This window comes from Typopeltis vanoorti, chromosome 23 (assembly GCF_054136105.1).
Source record: "Typopeltis vanoorti isolate ZY-2024b chromosome 23, IOZ_Tvanoo_1.0, whole genome shotgun sequence".
Taxonomy (NCBI): Eukaryota; Metazoa; Arthropoda; class Arachnida; order Uropygi; family Thelyphonidae; genus Typopeltis; species Typopeltis vanoorti.
The window spans coordinates 39,026,340-39,053,057 of record NC_143571.1 but is presented as its reverse complement, the minus strand read 5'-3'; the positions used below and the strand labels follow the sequence as shown (position 1 = coordinate 39,053,057).

General features: G+C 36.6%; 1 protein-coding gene across 2 annotated transcripts in view; it reads left to right on the top strand.

Annotated features, from left to right (window-relative positions):
• Vps16A (vacuolar protein sorting 16) overlaps window positions 1-26,718 on the top strand; it is a 432,364-nt gene that overhangs the window by 301,545 nt on the left and 104,101 nt on the right. For both annotated transcript variants that reach the window (XM_090412822.1, XM_090412821.1), the window contains exons 15-16: window positions 6,335-6,472; window positions 23,424-23,532. In XM_090412822.1, coding sequence (XP_090268948.1) covers window positions 6,335-6,472; window positions 23,424-23,532 — 247 coding nt within the window. The remainder of the gene's footprint in view (window positions 1-6,334; window positions 6,473-23,423; window positions 23,533-26,718) is intronic.

Sequence of the window (26,718 nt, the reverse complement as noted above, 5' to 3'; positions counted from 1 at the left end):
AAGATCTTCCATAACGACTGACTTATATACTGATCTACTCGTCATTCTCACGTGGAGCAAAGACAATGTAGTGAATTTCAATGCTATTAAATCTCAAGTTTGTCTTATTGCAAGAAAAATCCTACTTCACTCCTACTTACTTTTGATAATGTTCCGATATCCTTTCATGGACTGACTGTCACATCCACCTTATCCTGGAAAAACATATTACATCAAAAGTCTTCTCAGCCTCTAACAAAACTTGGTATTTATTTATTATTATTATTTTGTTTTGTTGTTCAAAACATTACTTCTCTCTTGTTGAACTTTTGACACTTTGTCTTGAATTTGACCAACCTTGGAATGTTGCTCTCATGTTTTGGGATTGTGCACCCAAAACCTCCCTATGAATTCTTGATATCATAGCTGCTCTGTTGCTACATTATGCCTTTTCTATAGATATGGTTGTTACTCAGTCAGCTGACTGAGTAACAACCATACCTTATTTGAACAGTCTCTTCCATACCATTAATGAGTATAATTCTCACCTTTTTCAGAAATATATTAATAAATTACTTCTTTCTCCTTACTTGCTTTCCTACACATGGTACTGTGGTGTAGGAAACTGTTGTGACCTTTTGTGTATGGGGTCATTATAAGAAAAATAATAAGAGGATTGCTGATCTGGATAACTAAGTGATGATGAATTCCTTTTATGTTGGTAATGTGAATGTGAAAGTCAATTTCATTTATAGCGATTCTAGCATAATTTCAGTTTTATGTGCAGTTCATCTGTTGGGATTGGTTTTTGAATTAGATTTGTTTCAGTCATGATGTCGCTATCAGTGTTCATACTTTTCATTATTGTTCATTTATGGTTAGATGGAAGAATAGAATGAGGATATGCACTGATAAGGTATAGACTCTTGGACATGACATATAGAGAATGATAGTCTCCATGCCATAACGAAGTCTTTACAGTGCCTCTCCCAGACAACTACTTCCTCTCCAGTGTGTCCTAATAGTGTAAAAATAATCATAATTTAACATTATGAATATTTTTTCAAATTATTTATGTTAGTACATTATTAGTTTTTGTTTCATTGCTTTCATAACACGTATTGTCGGCACTTGCGATGTGCCCGTTATTGATGTTATTTTGCCAAAATGAAATGTAAAGCATTTAAAAAATTTATGTACCTACTGGATTTGGATAGTTGTGTTACTTTCAGAAATTTTATTGTAGTTTAAAATTATTAAGTTGTGTTTTATAAGGACATTCTCATTATGCTAACGGAGATGTGTCAGCCATCATATGTAACTTCTCGCTTGCCATTTTACATGGAGTGCGCATGCTCACTGAGGAGTTTGATGGGTGATCAACAGCTGACAGACAGAGCGTTCGGTATCGAGGTAATGGGGTAAAGAAGAGAGAGCTAATGGAAGTTTAAGAACGCAGACCAGAGGAATTTTGTTCGTATGAAGTTTATTTAGTTTTATTATACATTCGGAAGAAAAGTATTAATAGTAGATTACGAAAAGGAATAGTAAAACTGTGAGTCTTTAAACTGGAGGAGTTAAGACTGCCAACAAGTAATTAGTAAATAAAAGAAGATATAGATAATAAAAGAAGATGTATCCGCTCTCCAGCCAAAAGGCTGTGGGTTCAAATCCCACTGTGGACATGGATGTTTGTAATTGTCTGTGGAGGTAGCTGTGGGGGGTGGTAGATGGCGTTGGTGTAGTTGCGGTTAGTTGCAGTTGGTGGAGTGAGTGGCGGAGACAGAGAGTTGTAGAGTAGATGCCCTCCCTTGATCAGTCTTCAGACTCCCTGGAGGTGTCACATAATAATAATAATATTACAGTCGATGTTCTAAAGGAATGTTCAAGGAAACACTGATTGGAAAGTTTCATCTGCCTTAAAGATGCCGGAATATATTTGTTATTTCTAATGGAAAGGGCAACGAATTAGCTCAACTTAGATATGCTGTTTTTGAAGTAGTAGAAGAAACCTTTTTCCTCCGTTACAAAAAAATTAGTAAATTGTGCATCAAACTGAACTGCAAGAGGTAAGAGTATTTATACTTCAGTGAGGAATAATATTGTATACTACGTAAGGGTAATAAGAAAGGATCCCATGGAAAAGAAGAAGAGAATATTATATTTTCAGAAAAAGGTCCTAACAAAGAAACTGACTATGAACATTTTTGTTGTTGTGAAAACAAGGTGATTAAGTATATGTTAAACAATCCATTCAGCGAATGGGTGATTTAATATTTTTGGATAAGAAAATCTCTTAAGTGTAGATTTATTTTAGAAAGCCTTGGATCCAGTTGTTTTGTGGTTATGTAATTTTATTTAAGTGTATATATTGTTTTAGTTTTATTGAATGTGTATATTTTTTGTATTTGGTCTTGAGTCAGTGATTTTTTTGGATTCTAAAAGAAACAGTTAAAAGTCATTGCACCAATCCGAATTGAACCCTTGTGTGAATAATAATAAACACTCGGCATATAAAAAATATCTTAATAGAGATGATCTCATAACAAATGGCAATTAATAATCTCTTCTCAAAACAGTAGCATATGTGGCAGCAGGGTTATGTGCCAGTTGACTGGAAAGCCTGCTGACTTGCTACTGACAGGTTTGAGTTGGATCCATGTACTATCTGGCAGCTGGTCTGTAGTACCACCATTTTTACTGATATATACTCTCAAATTTGGAGGAGGTTATAGGTCTCTAAGTATGTTTGGCATACCCTTGAAGAGTATTACTCACACTGCACAGAGAGAGAGAGAGAGGGGGGGGGGAGCAAACCACTGCTGTTTAAATTATATAATAGTGATATTGGGAATGATTTTAGAAGAGGATGTATATCTAGTTGTTATCTGATGATGCCTAACTACAAAGGGCAGCAGTTAATAAAAGTGAATGCAGATCCTGCAGGATAGTGAGGGTAGTAAATAATAGTTGCTCAGTGTGGCAAAGCATATGTAAGGTTTGGGATGTATTAATTCCTCATGAATTTCTTGCAGTATATTACATTCTTTCTTAGTTACATGGTGAACAGCATTCATTATAATAAATGATAGGAAAAAACTATCGTGTTTGAGTAATGACTTCAGTTTAATATAAACCAAAATAATCCCCTGACATTTCAATCTTCATGATCTGGAGTATACATATTTATAGAAAGAGACAAGCTACATTACAATACACATACATAAACAACAAATTACAAATTTAAAGAATACACATACATCTTGACAGGCTTATGTGTTGTTGATTATTAATAATAGTGCTTCATAGTATAAACAACACCAAGAGATGGAAAAATAAATTAATTTCTAATATTAGTAGAAAAGCAACGAATTATTACAGAAGCAGAAATTATAACTATGACAAGCACTATAATAAAGCATTAGAAACAATTCGGTTTGCAACTAACACAGAACTAACATCCTAACAAGACATCCTCTCTGAGCTGGTTAACCCTTTAACTGCTACGATCGAGTTAACTTCATCTATTTAACTCGATTTTTCATCCCGCATACAGACAAATCGGCCCTACAGAACACACGCAATTTACAGACAAAAAATATTAGTTGCGGTAGATGGCGTTCATGTGGATGATTGGTAGTAGAGGTTCGGGTGGAGACTGAGAGCCGTACAGTAGGTGTCCTCCTGCGATGAGTCTCCGGACTCCTTGGAGGTGTCATGAATAATAATAATAATAATATGCAGCATGATGCATAAACTACGTGGTTGCGGGGATTTCCGTGATGTCACAATATGACGTCTACCAGTAAATATCCGCGTTATTTTACTGATGATCAAATTGATGAATTGTTAACAACAAATGAGTCAGGAGAAGAATTGTTAACAACAAATGAGTCAGGAGAAGAATTGTTCGAGTTAAGTGAATTGTGCACTTCAGGTGAAGAAGATCCGGTGATTCTACATAAATTAATGTATGTAATTTGCTTAATCAAGTGGACACCCCTTAATTATGCAAATTTTATAAAACACTATTATTGCCATTTTTGTGAGTGAACAAGTGTATATCAAGAATATATGATGCTATTGGGACTTCTTACTTCAGTAAGAATTTTAATTGATTTTATTTATAAATTTTTTGCAGAATTAATTCAGCACATGGGACAATGTCAATAGAATATAAAATCAGCAGTTAAAGGGTTAACTGTAATGTTAATTTGGAGAAGTCAGGCTATCTCTGGTCTCATAATGACTGCCTCCTGCATCTTGATCTTTCTGCCATTTTCACAAATGTCCCAATTGACACAATTCTTCTCTTACAGAACAAATTTCCACCCAATATTATGGCTCTCTTTGCCCATATACTACTTCATGTGGCAAAATAATTTTTACCTACAAAAAGAAGGTAGTCTGGACTCAATACTATCCCTTACTATTGCTTACTTTGATATTGAAGCTTTTGAGCAACATGCTCTAGATTTCTTTACTTTAAAACCTACAGTTTGGCTTAGACATGCTGACAATGTTTTCATCATCTGGCCACACAGCTTCCAAACTTTAAATACCTGAGCAAACAACATGAATGAATGCACACAATGTACCATTGAAATTGAAAACCAAAAATTACTTTTCTGGATATACTTGTTGCTAATCTTTCTTCAGGCAGACAATCCTTCACTGCCATAAGCTCATACATACTACATACTGACAAATACATGCAAACTCTTACTACCACCACCACCCTTCACAAAATCGTGAGTCATTAATGCCCCCAAAAACATTTCTATAAAAATTTGATCTAATGAGCAAACTCTTAAGAAAGAATTATAAGTTATTAACAATACCTTTATAAAGAATAGCAATAGCAAAAAATATCATCAATAAAATTCTTCACTAAACTAAGCCTAAAAATGGAATTAATATAGATTGCCATTTTTGCCATTTTCACAATGTTTTAATCAAAGACACAATCTTCTCTTACAGAACAAATTTTTATTATTATTTGTTAGTAATCTCTAGCCAAACAGATAGCATGACTGTAGCTTTGGTGTAGTATGTTTTTTTTTTAACCAATCAGAGGTTTATTATTATTACATAACACCTCCAGGGAGTCCAATGACTCATCGAGGGAGGGCACCCTACAACTCTGTCTCCACTGCTCAATCCACCAACTACCATCATCTACACCAGCACCATCTACTACCCATTATCATCACTAGTATTTTCAAAGACAATCACAAACATCCATGCCTACGGCAGGATTCGAACCTGCAGCCTTTTGGGTGGAGAGCAGATACGCTGACTACTTTGTCAACCAGACCGGCCAGTAGTATTGATGGTTGACTAAATTAGTGTAATTTTAGTTACACTAATTTAGTGTAACCTTCGACCTTCAGCCAGCTTGTAATTTGGAGTATCTGAAACTTTTTATGGATACAGTTGTTCTGAGGAATTAGAAACTTGATGTCAGAATTCATTGTTCATGGATTTTGTCAAAGAATTGTTTATTTCAGGTGCAGCAGTTGCCTTAGTATTCCATAATGCATAAACACTTCCTTTTGAAAGTGCATAATGTTTTGCATTAAGGAAGGATTGATATGAAGTCATCATATTAACTACTTCATATATAGAAGTAGCTTAGTCATGAAGATACTTCACATGAAGGAATAGATTTTTTGCTTGGAGAGTGGTGGATGACTGAAATTGGTTGCTAGAAATGCTAGAAATTTACTGACAATGCATTCATCATATATTTGATGATGAATGTCTTATCATTGAATGAGTTAAAGGATATGATAAGTATTGTGTGTGATTAAATGGGCCTCCAATGTGATAAATCTTGGGATTTTACTAAATTACCTGTATAATAATTATTAGTATTATTTATTTGGGAACCACTCATCCTCAGAACTTCAGCCCAACAGCCAAGAACATCCATTTTATCCCACTAAAAGGGTACTAAGGACTTTAGGCTTGCTGATGGTTTCCATGCTTCAGGCTCATTTACCCATGGTAACATCTGTGCCTGCATATCAAATTGTACTGTGATTCCCTGATAATGGCACTTTGACATTGTGGAAATATTAATCTGTTTTACTCAATATTTAGTTTAACATTGTAACTTCTTCAAAATATGTAGTTATGAATAGCCAAAGTTGCCACCAGACTTAAGATGTGAACCGTATTAAAATAATAATGATAATCATTAAACCTTTGACATTTAGTAATTCTGAGTGAGCTTGTAATTTGCAGTATTTGAAACTTTTTATTGATACAATTTTTTATTTCCAAGGAATTAGAAACTTGATCTTGGTATTCAGTGTTCATGGATTTTGTCAAAGAATTATGTTTATTTCAGGTGAGACAGACTAGTTATATGGATGGGGATCAATCTGCTAGAGACATTGCCAATGTACTTAAAGATGCTGTTGGTATATCATATTCTGAAATAGCTAATAAAGCTGTTGAGCATGGTCAGCCTGAACTGGCAGTCAAGGTATATATTCTACATAGTTACTTAATATAAAAAATAATTTTATAGTAAGAACCTCTCCACATAATACAAGTTATATGTAGATCTGTTTGTAGTTGCTTTTCTTTTCTTTCATTCACTTAACTCAACTTAACCATATAAACAGTTGCTGCTGGTTTTTAAGGTTCAGTGTAGCTGATGTATGGGGGCAAGATAAGGGTTATATTTCCTCCTGTTCATCTAGTCATTAATTAACATATAGGTGCAAAATTCATATAGACCAGCCAAACATCCTGCAGTGGATCATTCTTCTTAAATTCATTCACATGTAATGCACTCACCACATTGACTGGCACACTGTTCATCTTACAAACTCACTAAAAGAAAAGATTTATACATCATGCTCTTACTAACCGAACTTCTCAACTTTCACCAGATTACCAATTGTGCTTTCTCCTTCTTCCTCCCATATATTGAAAGATTTTTCTCCATTTCTTTTCTATAAAAATCAATGCAAGCAGTATTGAGGCAAATGACTAGGATGTTGTTGAAGTATGGAGAGTAGGGAAGAATAGGTTTGCATGCTTTTGTTATTATAGGCTTTACAGGCCTTTGTGAGTAGGTGGAATAGTGTAAGGTGTGATTGAATATTCTAATGAAAGGCTAATAAATGTTTTTAGTACATAGCAGGAGAGAAGAGAGTGAGAGAGTTTTTCCTGGAGGTTAAGCAGGTAGACATATGAAGGCTAGTTGTTCTCATAGTAAGTGGCAGGTGATTATAATGCATTGCTGATGAAAGTGACTAGTGCATGATCAAAGAAAATTTAAGGTATGGTATGATAAGTGCAATGAATTTCAGTCGGCCTCTCATGAAAAATTGTTGGAATATGATCATCTTGTAATTTACAGTATTTTACATCAGTTTTACATCTTACATAAGTATTTTAGAAAGGCTATTTAGAAAAGCTATTTTTTTTTGCTGAGAAAGCACATAATCAAGAAGTTAATGTAGCTAACAATTAAAGGGTACTTGTAAACATCAAAGCACGGCTAAACAGGTTGTGCAGCAGAAGGAAACTGGGCAGCAGCGCAAAGTGATGGAATGTGAGGATGAGACGAGTATGAATATCAATCAATCAGGATCAGGGAAACAGGAGTGTTAAGACTGAAGAGAGAGAGAGATGTGGTAGGCAGGTAGAGTAGAGCATGTTGGTAGAATAACCTCCAAGACATAGGGGATTGCTACCTCTGTATACAAATGTAAGGAGTACTCAAAAGTGAAACTTAGTTGTCTGAAGCTGATGTATTGTTGGGAATAGAAATGGAAAGATATACAATTTTCCAGAAGGATCGGAAGGTGAAAGGAGGAGGTAGAGTACTGTTAATGATTTCAGAGAATTTGTGTCCACCAAGTGTGGAAATTGGTAGTACATGTGCAGATTTTGAATCTGTGTTATGTGAAGTTGAAATTGAAAAGGCTAATGCAAAGACAAATATAGTGTGACAGAAGATATGAAAGGTCTGTTGGAAGAAGCGAGAAAGACATGTGAGAGAGTAAAAATTGCAGGATTGCTATCTGGATATGACAGTACTGAGTAAAAAAGGAGGATGATGATAGCAAATGATCTCATTCGCAGGCTGTGTAGAATAAATGGATGTGCGTTTTTAGATGTGTGGAGTGTGTTTAATGGTACAAAAGACTTGTATAAGAAGGATGGCCTGCACTTGAATTCATTTGGCATCAGAAGCCTGGAGAAATTACTTCTTGGTATGAGACCTAATGCAAAATCAGAGAAATTAGGTCATCAAGGGAGGAATGGGCAAAATGTGTGTGAAAGTTCAGCTATGGTATGCAAACGTGATAAAGTTATGTCTTTGAACATGGTTATGTATGTGGCAAAGGGGGTGGAAAAATATGTTTCAGTTCAGACCTTTTAAGTATGTCTGGGGAGAGAAAAGAGAAAATTCTAGAACAAGACCGAATAGATTGCATATCTAATTATAAGAATACGCTAGGTGGTAATTTATTATGTCTATACACAAATGCCAGGAGCATTAGAAACAAAAAGGGGTTAAGTTCTTTGCTTTATTGAATACGATGTGGCCTAAGATTGCCATTAATGAAACCTAAGCTATCAGAATAAGATATGGTGAGTGGGATCGAGTGTAATGGGTATACAATATTTAGAAATGACAGAAGAGATAGGAGAGGAGGAGGAGTACTACTAATGATATCAGATGACTTAAGTGCAGTTATGATAGAAATGCAAGAAAACTGATGATAACAGTCTCCCATGTAGCAGTGAGTTTGAGTCTGCCTTGTGTGAAGTGGAAGTTAACAGAATGAAATATATAGTGGGATGTTGATACAGACCTGGTGGCTCAGTTGTAGGGGACAAAGAAATGCATTGCCATGCACAGCCTTATGAGTACCAAATGAATGATCATTATGAGTGACTTTAATTTTCCAAACATTGATTGGTAGAAGAGAAGTCTCATGATAAGAAAGAAGAGGAATTTATTAAATTGTTGCAAGACAACTTTCTCAAGCAGCATGTGAAAGAAGGAACTCTAGATCAAGGAGTGTTGGTTTTGCTCATTGCATCAGAAGGGTCTCTGTTAAGAATATGGCTATTTTACCACCAATTGGTGACAGTGATCATGCTGTGCTTTCTTGGGAAGTATCTAGTTACAGTTAGATAATCAATTAATCCGCCAATACCAAAACAACAGCACTTTCGAAAGTCTAAATTTAAACCCGAAATTTAAGCCTATGAGGTATGAAAAATATGCAGTGGGCTTGCATTGTGGCAACACTGTCATATGTACAGCCAAGTCACATGGAGCACACAACTCCTGAACCTATGCTTCACACAATGCTCTCAGCAGCTCATTGGCTAAGAGAGATCACGTGGGTTGTTTTGTATATTGTGCAGTCAGAACTCTCGCCAACAAACTGCATTTGTATATGTATGCTCCTAACCCATCTGGTGTCGCTATGGCTACTCCCACGAAACATAAGAGAAATGTTCTCACTTTGAAGTTAAAACTTGAATTGCTGGTGAAAATGGAGAGAGGTGTCAGCAGAACAAAATTAATGGAGGAATATAAAGTTGGAAGTTCAACTTTGTACGATATAAAGAAACAAGGTTGCCAACTCCAGAGATTCATGATGCAAACAGAATCTACAAAAGCTGCAGAAAATTGGAAACTGTACGCCAATCCCGGTGTGAAGAATTAGATCATGTGTTATATGAGTGGTTTGCCTTGAAAAGATCAGAGGGAGCTCTCATTTCTGGACTAATGCTGCAAGAAAAATCGAAGGAATTGCATGGGAAAATGAAGATACAAGGCGAGTGTGGATTTTCCATTGGGTGGCTTAACTGATTTAAAGAAAGGCATGAAATTCAAAAGTTAGATGTTTCTGATGAACAGAGGAATGCCAATGAAGTGTCCACAAATGAGTTTATCGAGCAGTTTCAGAAAATTGTGGATGAAAATAATATAACTGCAGAACAAATATATAATGCTGATGAGACTAGATTGTTATGGAAGTGTCTTCCCATGTCGACTTTGGCTTGTGTTACGGAAGTCTCGCCGAAGGGCTTTAAACAGAACAGAGACCGCGTAATTGTGGTGGTATGCGCAAACGCTGCAAATGAAGGTAGCATCCAAGATTTTCAGAACAGTTCACATTGAAAGACACCATATTTACTTCTTCTCTTGCCTGAAAGAATATAAAGAACATTAGTTTACGTTGCTGTTGGCATAAATTGTGGCCAGTGAACATGTTCGAAGATGACAAATCAAGTGACGAAGATTTTTGTGGTTTTAAAACACGTCCTATATTTAACATCTTGGATTTAGTAACACATTTGGAAGAGGAGGTGCAGGCTTGGGTGGATGTAGACAATTCCATTCCTGTCACTCTCTCTCTTGATGTCGACAAAATAATCGAACATGTACTGGGAAAGGAGAAAGATGATGAGGATGATGGCACGTAGACCAATATAGTTACGTGGAAGAAAGCTGATGAAGGATTGCAGACTTTCATAAGATTTGCCGAGCAATGTTCATCTATGTCAGTACATAATGCTATGAAACTTCACTGTATATACACAGTGAATTTTTAAAGCTCCGGCGACGATCTTGTAAACAGGCAGACATTCGAAGTTATTTATGATGTCACACTAAGAAATTCACAACAACTTTCATGTAATAATACATACTGTAATTTTTAAATGCTGTAAATTTGATTTTGCGAAATATAAATTATGTGTATGTATCTTAAATTTAAAAAAAATACGCATGATTTTTTATGTTATTTATTTAATTATGGCCGGCAGATCGAAAAACATGACCAGCGAACTTTGCATGCTGCAATTTCTACAGATGGCTGCATCACAAAACAGCAATGCATGGGAATCTTTGAAAAAGTGCTTAAATGAGGCAGTAAATATATCCCTATTGTTCAAAGAATAAATAGGTTGAGAGTGAAACAGATGTGCAACCTTATTAAGCAAGAGATCCACAAGAAGATGATGATGTGGAAAGAATATTGTGAGAATAAGAGTGAGAGGAGTTATGAAATATGTGAAGCTCATGCCAGAAAAGTAACAAGTATTGTGCAGAAAACACAATATTTGTTACTTATGAAAAGAAATTGGCCATGCAAGCTGAAGGCTATCCAAAAGAATTTTATTGTTATGCCGCAAGCAAAAGAAAGAATGAATGGAAAGAATAACTTTACTGAATGCAGATGATATTCGAGTGTCAGAAGTTAATGAGTGCTCACTTTGCTAAGATATATCAACCAGGTGTATATGTAACATGGTGCACAGTGCTACTGCTACATTGGATGAAGAGTTAGAGGTTCATGAAAATAAGGTTGAAGAGCTGTTGCATAACTTGGATAAGAAGTTCATGGAATATCAGCCTGTTTGCTGAAGGAATGTTCAGCTGAATTGGCTAGGCCTTTCACATGTTTGTATAACTTGAATCTCAGCTCAGGAATGTATGTTAGTTCTATTGTACAAGGATGGTGCAAAAACTGATGTGTCTAACTACGACCTATCAGTATCTTTGGTGTGATAGTGAATATTTTTGAGAAGTTGGTAAGAACTCGCATACAGAAATGGGTAGACAAACTTGCTATACTCTGCAAGGAACAGCATGGGTTTACTAAAGGAAGTTTCAAAATTCCTTCCTGACCAAAATATAGACATTGTACTCCTCCAGGAAACACATGCTGCTACTGAAGAAGTCTTGTACAGAAGAAGGAGAATATACGGCTACTAGCTTGTAGGAGCAACTTACCACTATGCATATGGCATAGCGACAAACATTTGCAACAACATTGAGCAGATCGAACTTGTTACTGCGTCACGTGATGATAATGAAGCTGGGCAAACTAATGCTTGCTAATATCTACACGCCACCAAATGTCCAGTGGCCTCAACAAGTCCTCCCTCTTTTGAGTCACCCAACTATATATGCAGGAGACTTCAATAGTCACCTTGAGTTATGGAAGTATGCTCAGAATGATGAATGCAACGTAGCCCTCACTGACTGGGCTGAGACTTCCAATATCTACTTGGTCTTTGATGCTAAAGAACGTGGCACCTTCAGATCAGCAGCATGGAGAAGAGACTATAATCCTGACCTCTGCTTTGTCACCTCCATCAACATGAATGAACCTCTACCTGCTCAAAGAAGAGTTCTCAGTGACTTCTCTCACAGCCAACACCAACCTGTCCTCCTTGAAGTGGGCATAAAAATATCTCTTGTCCGATCAATTCCTGCCCTAGATGGAATCTTCGAAGAGCGAACTGGGAAAAATATGCCATTGACCTTGACAAGTGTGTTCATTTCATACCTCCTGTACCCAATAACTACAATAGATTTGTAGGAGCTCATCTCTACAGCTAAAAACATATCCCCAGGGGCTACAGAAAGGAGTATATCCCTGGATGGAACGAACAAAATGAACAGCTCTATGAGAAATTTATGGAAAGCTGTGATCTGGAAATTGCAGAAGATCTCCTCCATGACTTGGACGCAGCAAGACAACAATGCTGGATCGAAACAGTTGAGGGAATGGACCTCAGGCACTCCAGCAGGAAGGCGTGGAGTGTATTACAGAAGCTAGGAGGCACTACTACAACAATGACTACTAAAAAGACAGATGTCACACCAAACCAAGTTGCTAACCACATTACCAGAATCTCGAAATGCCAACATGATAGATTAAATATCAGAGACTTGAAGGCAAAACTACAAGACAAATCGGAATATGCAAGACCCTTCAGCGATGAGGAAATCAACAATGAACTAGCTGATACAAATACGGGAAAAGCCTCGGGGATGTCACACCAAACCAAGTTGCTAACCACATTACTAGAATCTCGAAATGCCAACATGATAGATTAAATATCAGAGACTTGAAGGCAAAACTACAAGACAAATCGGAATATGCAAGACCCTTCAGCGATGAGGAAATCAACAATGAACTAGCTGATACAAATACGGGAAAAGCCCCGGGGTTTGATAGAGTTCACCCGGAATTTCTTATTCATGCTGGCAAAAATACCAAAAAATGGCTCGCCCTTTTCTTCTCGGAAATATAAATACCGCTGTATTGCCAAAGGAATTTAACAGAGCTAAGATCATATCCCTTCCCAAACCCAGAAAATCAACTGACAGCCTGCAAAACTATCGTCCAATTGCACTACTAAGTTGTGCATATAAACTACTGTACAACTGCATAAGCAGCACTGTCCTTGAACGTGTTCCAATAGACCAGAAAGGCTCTAGGCCCAATCGCAGCTGTTGTGACCAGGTTCTGGTGCTGACATCATACGTTGAAGCAGGCTTTCAACAAAATCTAAAAACTTCCATAGTTTTCCTTGATTTAACTGCCGCATACAATACTGTCTGGAGAGAGGGCATGCTGTATAAACTAATGAAGTACTACTGTGCCAAAGAACAATGTTAATAATATGCTCAGCAATAGATATTTCTGTGTTGTTCTTGGAGAAAATATCAGTAATCAGAAGAAACTCAACAACGGCCTACCACAAGGCTCAGTACTGGCCCCTCTCTTATTTAACCTATATGTAGCTGGCCTGCCAGATACAGTATCTAAAAAAATTCTGCTATTCGGATGACATAGCGTTAGCCATCAGAAATAGAGAACTAAGATAGATGGAGGAAACTCTCACAAATGACCTTGCTGCTATGCACATCTACTTTAAAAAATGGAGAATACAACCAAGCCAAAGTAAAACTGAAGTGTCAACATTCCATCTCAGCAATAAACTGGCACATGACGAGCTGAACATCCAATTTGGAAACTCAGTTCTACACCATAACTCCTCTTCTTCTTCTTCTTCTTCTTCTGCAGCTTCTCCCACTTAAGTGGGGTCACTGTTTATTATGAGTCTCCTCCACACCTTCCTGTCTTGGGCTGTCACCACATCCAAGTTCTTCATCTTCAAGTCCTCTTCTACCAACTCCTTCCATCTCTTCTTTGGCCGCCCACGCTTCCGCCTTCCTTGCACATCCATCTGCATGACCCTTCTTCCCACATATTCGTCCTCCCTCCTCATCACATGACCAAACCATCTCAACCTTGCTTCCTGTATTTTCGCTCCTAAGTTCGTAACTTTCACTGTTCCCCTGACATAGTCATTTCTCAGATGATCCTTTCTGGTCACACCGCACATCCACCTAAGCATTCTCATCTCTGCTACTTCCTTCATGGTCTCAGTTCTACACCATAGCAAATATCTTAAATACCTAGGAGTTACACTTGATCATACCTTATCATATAAGAAACATGCTGAAAACACAGCTGGAAAAATATGAACTAGAAACAACATCATCCAGAAATTATGTGGCACTTCTTGGGGTGCAGCAGCAACCACATTAAGAACATCTGCACTCGGATTGGTTTTTTCGGTGGCAGAGTACTGCGATCCATTCTGGCTCAACAGTTGCCATACCAAACTAATTGACTGCCAGCTTAACATCACAATGCAACTTATCACTTTAACCATAAAAACAACTCCTGTTTACCGACTCCCAATGCTGAGTAACATAATACCACCAAACCTATGAAGATACGATTCTCTACTACGAGAATATGATAAAATACTCAGAAATACTGAATTGCCTATACACAGTGACATACTAGAACTACAGCTCAACAGACTGAAATCAAGAAAGCCCCCTTTCTATGAAGCTAAACACTGAGAATGACCAAATACAATACCAAAGAACAATGGAAACAAATGTGGAGCATAAATACCAATGCCCAACTCCAAACTTGGTTTGATAGGCATGGTCTCAACATCCTGGGTATGGAACTGAGCAGAAAGACATGGATAACACTGAACAGAATTCACACCGGACATGGAAGATGTGCAAGCTCTCTGTACAAGGGGAAAAATTTCCTCACCGGAATGTGACTGTAGGCAACTGAATCAATCAATCCACCACATTTCTACTGAGTGCAGTCTTCGTGCATACACAGGTCAAAGAAACGACTTCCTGGAGGCGACAATGCCTGTTATAGACTGGATAATTAATTAATTAATTACCATGTGATGATACAGTGTAAGTTCCCTTTACAGGAATGTACGGCACCATCTATGTCCCCCCAAATTTTATCCGCACTCTGGAACCGGCATAGCTGACGAATCAGGCCAATGGCTGGGTCAGTATTCCTGACTGTAATCCGTGTGTGTCCACAACCGGTTTGCCTGCTTGCGGGATGAAAAACCCCAGATAAACTGCAGGAAAAAACCCTGCTGTCCACGCCCAAGACCGGCTAACTTGCTATAGCTGAGGAAGATCCTTAAGCTCCTCACGTCGTCGACGGGAATCGAACCTAGGACACTCCTTCCCCAGGCATATGGTTGCGAAGCACAAAGCCACTAGGCTAACCACGTGGACATAGACTGGATCAGACAACTTGATCTTAACTTATAAGTGCTTTGTTTGCTGAAAGTATAAATGTCTTTGTTTTATTCTACTTGTTTGTCACTTACTTTTTACATATTTATTTTGACTTATGTACCTTTATAACTGCATATAGATTGCCATACACTCAATAAATACCAAAGAAAGGTCATGTTTTAGCAAATATTTTATAACAATGTTATGGCTGAGTTGGATAAAGGGAATGGATACACTGTGATAATGTTGGGTTTTCTAAGGCATTTAATAGGATACTACACAAAAGTCTATTGCATAAACTGCAGAATATGGGATTGGAATATAAACTCTTGACTTGGATCAGGGGATGGTTGACAGACAGATATCAAAAAGTGGTTTACAGTGGGTGTGAATCTGCCAGATTTAAGGTGGCCAGTGGTGTATCTCAGGGTTCAGTCTGTACATTAATGACATCAAGCAGAGTCTAACATCAGATGTGCAATTGTTTGTGCTGATGATGTGAAGATAGGCAGGACAATCAGGGATGCTACTGATATTCAGCACTTACAAAATGATTTGAAATGGCTGGAAATTTGGGCAAATGAAAATGGCTGTCAGTTCAATGTTAGTAAGTGTAAAGTTATGCACTTTGGCGTGATTAGAGTTCAATCAGCATATATTAGCAGGGTTATGCTACAAGAAACTGAAGAGGCAAGGGATCTTGGCATATTGGTGGAAAGGAATTTAAAGTTCAAAGGTCACATAGCAAAAGTTGCAAATACAACTCAGAGGATAATTGTGATGTTGAAGCAAACCTTGACATGTAAGGATAAGGAAGTCATTTTGCCTCTTTATAAGGCTTTGATAAGACCACATCTGGGCTACTATGCACAGATTTGGTCTCCCAAGTTCCAAAGGGATAAAGCAGCTTGGAAAAGGTGCAAAGTAGGGTTACAAAGACTATATTCAGATTATGGGATTTAGATTATGAGGATAGATTGTGAGTACATAGATTGCAGACTCTGGTTAACAGGAGAAAGAGGGTGATATGAGAGAGGTCTATAAACTTTTGAATGGGTGTTATAGGATATCATATGATGGAATTTTTTGTTATATGGAAGGTGGGGAGAGAAGATGGGGGGGGGGAATCCATAGAAGTTAAGTTTATTTACAGTCAAAAAAGGGGGTAAGAGCTAGGTTTTTCTCCCAGAGAGCACTGAGTGGAATAGTTTGTCTTTAGGGGGATAGTGAGTGCATCTAGTGTGAAGGTATGACAGCTGGTTTGGGTAATTTATAGCCTCTCTCGATGAGTCCTTGACTACCTGGAGGTCTCAGATAATAATAATACACTGTTTGGAAAGAAATCAATGGACACCATAGTGTTGGGAAAAAACAGCTAATGACACCCACCTTAATAAGATGTAGGACCTCCTTTCACTGTGATGACTCCAGCAGTCCTATGGGGCATACTTTCCACAAGCATACAATAGTGATCAATGGGAATTTTGGACCATTCTTCATGTAGGCATGTAATGAGGACCTGGATTATTGTGGGGGCAGACATTCCTTGACTTCATCCAATGCTCCAGTTCAAACTACAGATCTGGAATGAACTGATTTCAACCCTATTTTCAATAGGGTTAAAATGAGGGCTCTGCGGAGGCCAGTGAAGTGTGGTGACATTCTTGTCCACAAACCGTGCAGTTACATCAACAGCCTTTTGACATAGTAGAAATGCCACAAAGTAGGATGCATTGCATTGTCCAGAATGTTGAGATACCTCTGAGGTCAGTATTCGTAGTACCACGTACAGAAGTCTGAGGCCAAACAAGGAAAATCAGGATCACACCATCACTCTGATAGAGATATTCACTGGGAATCTGCCACACCAACACCCTTCTATCTTCTTGGTAGAGGATGTAGTGTGATTTGTCACTCCGTGACACAGCTTTCCATGCTTCCACATCCCACTTACATGTTCTTTGCATGTAAGTGGGATGTGGGCACAGAAGATGATGATGCATGTTGATTCAGGTAATATGGGGCTTGCATATTGTAATAAGGAAAATCCACACTTAATGTTTCTTCATCAGTTTGAAGCACATTGCAAAATGAACTGTATTCGAGCAAATGCCTCGAAGCATTTGCTGTGTTAACAATAAAGCAAATGTTAACAGTATCATTAACATTTCCTTAATGTGTCTTCGAAAAGAGAAGATTTGGCGCAAAGATTCTGTTGATGTAATATACAATGAAATTAAATCAAGTTATTGGAATTTTGTATTTCATTTTGTAGCAATGCAGCAAATTCTCCATGATTTCCTCTCATAGAAGCAGCACCATCTGTGCAAACACTTGTAAATTATGGTTATTAATCTTGCTTCCCAACATTAATCTTTAAAAATATTAAGAACATAATTTTTCCATGTGTTCTCCCCATGAGAGTAGCCAAAGTTAGTAGTTCTTCATAACATTGAAAATCTGCAGTTATAAGTCAGATATAAAATAAAACTTGTGCTGAATCAGTAATATCATTGGACTCATCTAGGCCATTTGAAAAATAAGTTTCTTCATTTTGGCAAATTTTTATAAGCTGTTCAGTAACATTGACAGCTAATTCATGTTTTCATTTGGTTATAGTTCTCCTAAATATTGGCAGCCTGGTTGGCCAAGTAGTTAGCATATCCGCTCTCCAGCCAAAAGGCTGTGCATTCAAATCCTGCCATGGGCATGGATGTTTGTGAGTGTCTGTGAAAATACTAGTGGTGGTAGATGGCATTGGTGTAGTTGTGGTTCGTTGCAGTTGGTACAGACAGAGAGTTGTAGAGTAGGTGCACTCCCTTGATAAGTCTTTAGTCTCCCTGGAAGTATCATGTAATAATAATAATAAATATATATGTTACTTTATAAGTTGCTTTCTTTTTTTTTTCTTTTTTTTTAATCTTCATATAAGTATAGATTTTCTTGTTTCTCCTTCCAATTTCACATATTTCTGTTTCTTATGTGTATTATAATGCTGATGAGTATTGTATTTTTTTGCTGTTGAAATCACAGTATCACGAAGTAAACATACCATTTTATCTTGACTGCAATTATGTAGTACTGCAGCTCTTATTCTTTATGAAATACTCTATTATCATCCTTAATTGTTTTTTTTTCTTTGTACATATTTGGGATATTAAATAAAAATTTTAAAAATTAATAAACTAATTTCTCTTTCACCGCCCTGGTATGATAATATGGAATGAAGGAGAGGAGCAGTAATGATGAATGAGATGATAGCAAGAATGAACAGCAAAAGGGATCTGGAATATGCGGATATGTGGAGTATGTTGGAGGATAGAAGCGACCTGTATCAAGAGACAGCTCCCTTTGCATTTGAATGCAGAAGGGTGCAGACATTTGGAAAGAGTGTGCAGTTGTTTTCTGGGCAAGTGAGTGTGTCTGGACAGGTAAAGTAGAATTACACAGGATAGAAACGTTGAAGAGATGGCCTCATGTGAGGATAGTGGCTTGAGAAATAAGGGGATGTACACTATATTACAAAGCCAGGTAGAGTATGAGGGGAATAATAATAGCTATAAGAAGGCAATACACTGGTTTTTCTGTGTGCAAATGCTAGGAACATTAGGAATAAAAGGAATGAGTTTGTGGCATTGGTTGACTCAGTATCTCCAAAGGTTGTTGTATTGTGGTATCAGTGAAACTTGGTTAACTATGGAGGATGTTCTAATAGGGATAGAAATCGAAGGGTATAGCATAAATTGTATATTTAATTTAATCCTTTATCCAAGAGTAAGCAAACAAAATTTGTGCCTGAAGTATCTTCAGGACCAGGGCAACTCTTGGCAAAGGTGGACTAACTTCACATCCACTTGCCTTAGTATCCCATAATGCAAAGCACATCTCCTTGTGGACATGTATAATGCTATGCATTATGGGAAGGGTCACTATCCAGACTGGTTTAGACTTTCATTGAGGTCTCTTTAGTGGGAGCCAGACCCAGAGGTGATACCAAGGTTGAAGCAATGCTGAAGTCATATTTCCCTATATAAGTTGCCAAAAGGTGTCACATCTTATTATTAAATTACTCTGGATTAGAGAATGAAATTGGAAGTTTTTTCACTTGGTTAGACTATGAATTATACATTTAGTTTAATCCTTTATCCATGTGATAAAGGTTAATTTATTAATATCACATGGATAAAGGCTACTTAGTTTGCTCACACAAACAAAGTAGTGATCCTTCCCATAATTCATAGCATTATTCATGTCCTTTGGATGTGCTTTGCATTATGGGATACTAAGGCAAGTGATGGGAAGTTAGTCCACCTTTGCCACGAGTTGCCGTGATCCTGAAGATACTTCAGGTGCAAACTTTGTTTGCTTACACTTGGATAAAGGATTAAACTAAATGTATAATTTATGGTCTAAGCAAGTGATAAAACTTCCAACTTCTTTCTCTAATCAAGGGTGAGGCATATTTCGGCAGGATAGAGGAGGTAAATGGCAATAGCATTACTCATGATAAGAGATGAATCATGTTCTCTCAGGGTGGAGAATCTCAGTGGAAATACCGCTAATGGCTTTGAGAGTATATTGTGTTAGATGGATGTTTATATAATAAGATATTTAGTGGAATGTTGCTATAGACCAGGGAATATAGATGGTAACGAGCAGGAAACGTTTAGACAAATTAATTTGGCAACTGCAAAGTGGACAATCATTATGGGGGACTTCAACTATAGTGATATTAACTGCAGTATGCAGTAATAAGAGAACTGAATTTTTAGATTTCTTGAAGGATAGTCTTAGGCAGTATGTAGTGGAGGGAACACGAGGATCAAGAGCTCCGAATTTGGTCATAGTTGTAGCTTTCTCAATTTTTTTATGGAAAATAGAGAACCCATCCATGAGATTGGTCAACAAATTAAATTAAACTGGCCAAGAAATTATATCCTTGATTAATCCTTAATCCAAGTGTAAGCAAACAAAATACTAAGACAATTGATGTGAAGTCATTAGTTTCTATATATACAAGTGGCCTAGTCTTGAAGATATTTCATGTGCAAAGTTTGTTTGCTTTCGTTCGGATAAGGAATTAAATAAGGATATAATTTCTTATCAAGTTTAATTTAATTTGTAACCAAATGAAAAATACATTTTACCTCTGTCTCTTATCCAAAGAATTTTAATAATAAGGTTATAAACCTTTTTTATTACTTATATGTGGGAAATATGACATCTGCATCAATTCAACTTTAGTATCCCTTCTGAGTCTAGCTCCCACCAGTAATGTGTAATAATGTCCATCTCTGGACTGGCTTGCTTCCTTGGGAGTGGAGCCACCAATGAGTATCTTGTCCTATAGTGGTTCAGTCATTAGTGATGAATTTAGTGGTCTTTTTGAGTCACACAGTGAGATTTAGAGTGAAATCACTCAGAGTTTTTGGTGAGAGGCACTCACTGCTTTATAGCAATACCTCAATAATTTAACTAGTCTGGGTGGTGACCCTTCTAATAGGGTCACCACCCACACAATTGATGGGAAGTCCTCAGCCCCTATATACAAGTTGCCTAGTCATGAAGATATTCACATGCAAACTTTATTTGTTTACAAAAGGATATGATTTTTGTCACTGGATTATATCTCTCTATAATCCAGTGACAATATCACAGGTATAAAAGAATGGTGTCCCAGTGCCAAATCCTGTAAACCTCACTTGTGACCTTTCTAGCTCCAGTACTAATCCATTCTAATGCTCCCCCCCCTATACTCAACACTTTGATACCTATCAGAAAGCCAATTTCCAATCCAGTCCACTATCCCAATATTTAAGCAGAGCAACTTAAATATCAACTTATTGTATGACAGCCTATCGACAAATTATGCCTTTCTTTCATCCACTGCTCTTTTTTATGCTCTGATACATAATGCTAGTCTCGTATTCAAATTTTTCTCTCTTTGCTACACTAGTCATCTTAGTATATCTTCTTCAGTCACTTCTAATCCTTCAGTCTTCTTGATCCCACTAGAAACAAAGCTAGTTTTACGATGATGAAACACCCTAATAAAATGATTAATGAATAGCTCTTTTACTTTATTAGCTTTGGGTTACATGACTACTGTCTCATCTCAACAGGATTACTTTATTATAGTTATTTCTTTTACTTATACAAGCCTACCAGATTACTGAAGCAAGAATATCCATTAACAAATTCAATATGGCCTTCATAAATATTAATATAATTAACGGCTATTTTAGCCTGTTTTTGTTTAGGAGTGTCCCTTATATTTAATACATTGGCTAAGATTACTCAAAAGGGGTATATATATATATAATTTAGGACATTACGGGCGAGTGTAGAAGGCAATTATGACAGAATAAAAAATGTTGAAAAATTATGTACTTACCTTGATTTTGGTTTAAAGATGCCTTCTAAATCCAAGCTCTTGTGGAAGGGGGGGAAAGAACATGGGGATGTACTTGGGACACGGGAAATAATTTTGGGAACCCGGGTTACTATTAATAATATATATATAAATATATATATATATTATTTTGTTGTGGGGAGAGGGTATCCTTATGTGGAAACTGGGTCAAGGGTTTACGGGGTATGGACCGTTTCAGTCATCGTCGGAACGTTGTGGGAATGACTGTAGGGCTATGTCAAGGCTGCAAGATGTATCTGCCAAATTTGGGCATTTGTTGTCGCTAAATGGCCGGAGGCGTGGCTTAATTTGTAAGTTTTGGAACGTCCAACATTCGGAAATTAGGTAGGGGTGGTGGACGTTGATAGAATTACCATCACATTTTATGGCAATAGTTTCGGATATTCTAAGCATCGTTTCGTTTTCTTGTTTGTCAATGATTATGGCTTTGTCAATTTGGGGAATGTGTTTTAGTTCAAGGGCGTGAGCTGCAATTTCAGTCTTCCCTGTATTCTGTGGTTTGTTTTTCTTTTTGATGTTGCGATGTTTTTTCGTGTTCAGATATTCTGGAATGGGAATATTGCATAAATATTATTCATAACATTCATAAATTTTACTCTCATCACCTTAGCAATGTAGGTGCTATCTTCTCTCTCATACTTTTCTGCTGCACAATTCCAGACAGTTTCAAATCTGATTGTCATTGCATCTCAGGTCATTCATACCAACCATCATTATCATCTCATTCATATTTTCACTCAGTTTCCTTGCTATTCACATCTGTGATTCCTTCAGGCAAGCACTGCACTCTACTTTGCACACCTCATATCGTTGAATCTCTCCCTCCCACTCACACTTTCTCAGCTTCCTCTCAATTCCTTGGCATTCTAATACTAGCATTCAATCCTTCTTCGCCCCCTTGCTCTATTTGCACCAGTTAACCTCTTAATTCTCATAATATCTTTAGATATCCTCTTCAATTCAATCTTCTTGTTTTCACTTTCTTTTTCAACACTTCTGTTTCTATCTCCACACATTCTGCTTTCACGTAACATTCACTCACACAATCAAGGTCGTCTGTCATAACATCTCCCCCTGCCACACTCTGAGGTCAAATACATTAACTTCTCTTTCCTGTTCTCCTCACCCCTCAGAAACACTGCTCATATCTATATGTCAGCAATTGCATATTTCTAGGTCTCTACTTCCACTGCTACTAAAGCCAGAGATGGTAACACTTGAGTCACCCATCTGACATAATAAAAATTTACAAAGAGTGTCGATTACAATCAACCAATAAATTAATGACTTGCAGTGGGGAATTAGAATGGAATAATCATATAAATAGAAAGGACTCAAAAAGAATAGTAAACTGAATAAGAACTTACAAACCAAAAAAGAAAAGAAAAAAAAAATTAAAAGAAATCTTAAAATGAAAATAAGAAGATTAAAATAAAAAAAGAAGGTTGGATATGTGGTATTTTGAAATTTAAATTTTTCTTGCTCATATTTTTTCTGTAGCTTACATATGTTCATTCATATTCATGCAGATAAAGAAAATCACCACAATTTTAGTTTTAATGATTATACTGTTCAATATTTTAGTTACTTGATTATGAGCCTAGAGCTTCTGAACAAGTTCCACTTCTGTTAAAATTAAAGAAGGATGCTCAGGCTATGAGTAAGGCAATTGAAAGTGGTGACACTGATCTTGGTATGTATGCATTTGTGTGTATTATGCACTTTTTTCTACCTCTTGTAATGTAAGAAATTTTTAAAATTTCAGTTTACTGTCACATAGCTATGAAAATAGTAATATAAAATACTTAAAAATATGCTTACTGTATTAAAAATAGTTACTCGAATAAAGCTATGTATGCTCATTACTTTCTCTATATTAAATGCAGATATTTTCAAATTAAATAAATGCCTAAGTAAAAGTGAATTTTTTTCCCAGCATCTCAGCAGTCATATCAATAGTGTAATTAGATATAATACATTCGCAAATTTAAAAATTAAAAAAAAAAAAAAACTGTTACATAAGTAATGAAAGCACTACTAATGCTCACTTTTTAACCTACCTTGCAACTCATAAAAATAAACCATAAAATACGCTATATATACAATACATGGTGTGCCCATTATATAACAAGACAGACTTTTTTACAGGCATACTGTAAATAGAATTGGAAAAAATAGTATATCATTTTAACTGCTAGAATGTGCCCTCTCCCAGCTAGCACATGATGCCCATTGTGATATCTTCATAAATTCTCTCATAAATGCTGTTTGTGTGAGATGCTGACATTACCTCATCAAAATTCAAAAACAGAACAGTGAGCATAATTAAATTAACATTGTAATTTCCTTAAAATATACAGTTATGAATAGCCAGCATATAAGTCTTACCACCAGAACTATGAGCAGTGATAAAATTTTATTTTAAACTGGTTCTTCAGAAACATTTAATGATCTCTTGAAATGATATATATGGGATTAATTGCCTATCATGTGCATGAGATTTAAGTGGTTCAAGTGATTTTGAGATGGTAAGGAATTCATAGAAGAATATCCACTACTAGGAATGCCTCTCAGTTTGAATTGATGAAGATATGGGAAAAGTTTACGACTTGTCAATAGTGAATTGTTGAATCACCACTCAGATGATTGCACAGAAATGAAATATTGGAAATGAAGTTCATGAAATTTTGCTTCAAAATTTAGGGAAAAGAAAGATTTGTTCATGATTTCTACCACATTCTTTGACTCCTGAGTAGAGAGAGAGAATAATGTTGCTGCTCTGAAAATTTCATTTAAATGTTGACAAGGTTTGTACTGTTTTAGGTGAAATAGTTGACCAAGATTGCATTATTTTAATTGAAATAGCTGACCAAGATTGCATTATTTTAGTTGAAATAGTTGATCAAGATTGTACCATTTTAGGAAGAATTGTAACTGAGGATGATTCATAGTACTTCCAATATGATCTGAAAATGAAACAGCCAAGCATACAATGACAGTTGCCAACATCACCAAGACAGCAAAAGATTCAACTGCAGAAAGCTCAAGTCAAAAAATGCTGATTGTTTTCTTCAACATTCATGGTACTGTTCATAAAAAATTTGTTCTAGAGGGATAGACAGTTAACAGTGAGTACTATTTCACTGTCATGCAACATCTGAATCAAGACGAAAAGAGTTGATGGGGGGAGGATACCTAAAAATAGTACTAGAAGATTTATTCAAAACATAGTGATGATATATCACTGGTATTATAAGCTAATTGGTGTATTCACTCATATTATAAGCTCTAAAAGTTATAAATAAATTTATAATAAGAAAATTAATAAGAAATATATTTATTTTATCATACTTTCCAATTTTAAAGATCAAACACACATAAAGTCTGAACAAAAAGTATTGCAGGTGACATTTTATACAACATCATCACCTGCAATATAGTATGATCAATGCATCCAGTGATCACACTATAATTATAAAATTTGAGTCTTGATATGCATACATGGTATCTTTGCTTAATGCAACACTCATTTTAACAAAATAAAATAAAATTCTACCAAAAAAAAAATTGATGCTGACATTAATTTTACAAATTTCGCAGTGTAAATGTTGATCATTTTGCAGTTGCTTATTAGAGGCTACCTGTTACCATGTTGGGCCATTGTGTGTGTGTGTGTGTGTTGGGGGAGTACCAGTTTTTGTTTCCCCAATATTCTGGCATGCAGTGTGGGTGACACCCTTCAAGTATACAGCAGTTTTGCAGGCTGGCTGCCTGCCATTGTACAGAGCTGAACCTGATGGCAATACATTTAGAAGGCTTCCTCATCAACTGGCACAACTTCACTTCCATCTATGCTGCCAGATCTTGCCAGGAGAGAGACTGTTTAGATATATATGAGGGTGTCTGAAAAGTTCTTGGCCTAACAATGAAAAAATGAATTTATAATTTCAAAATTATTTTTATTTTTCAACATAATCTCCCTTGAGACTAATACATTTATTCCTGCGATGCTCCAGTGCCATTATCCCATCCCTGTAGTGGTTCCCAGTAAGATATGCAAATCCTTCTACAGCTGCAGTCACCTCTTGATTCGAAGAAAAATGATGACCAGCGAGGAAGAGGAGTTTTAGTTTTGGGAAGAGATAGAAGTTAGAGGGAGCCAAATCTGGGGAATTGGGTGGATGTTCCAACAATTCATAGTGTAGATCCCTTAATTTTCCCATTGCCAAAACACCTTTGTGAGCAGGTGCATTGTCCTGATGAAAGATGATTTTTTTCTTCTACAAACCGGGCCTTTTCTCACGAATTTTTTCATCTAGTCTGGTTAAAAAATCAGAATAATATTCCTTGGTTGTTGTTTTACCCTTTTCAAGATAATTAATAAACAAAATGCTTTTAGCATCCCAAAACACCGATGCTGTGACCTTTCCTGCTGATGGGACCAACTTTGTCTTCTTTGGCGCTGAATAACCGGCTTCTGTCCACTGTTTGACTGCTGTTTGGATTCTGGTGTGTAATGGTGAATCCAAGTCTCATCCACAGTAATAAATCAATGCACAAAATCAGTTTTATTCTTGTTAAAACGCTCCAAGCACTGTTCAGAGATTTTCATGCGAGTACGTTTGTGATCTGCTGTGAGCAAACTCGGCACCCATCTTGCACAAAGCTTTTTCATTTGCAATTCTTCATGCAAAATATATCCTACACATTATTTTGAAATGCCTATAGTCTCAGCAATTTCACGCACTTAGACTCACTGGTCATCCAGTACCATATCGTGCACTTGATCAATGATTTCTGGTGTTGTTACACTTTTTGGACATCCTTCATGTGGACCATCTTCAAGGCTGGTACGGCTATGTTTAAAAACGGCAGCCCA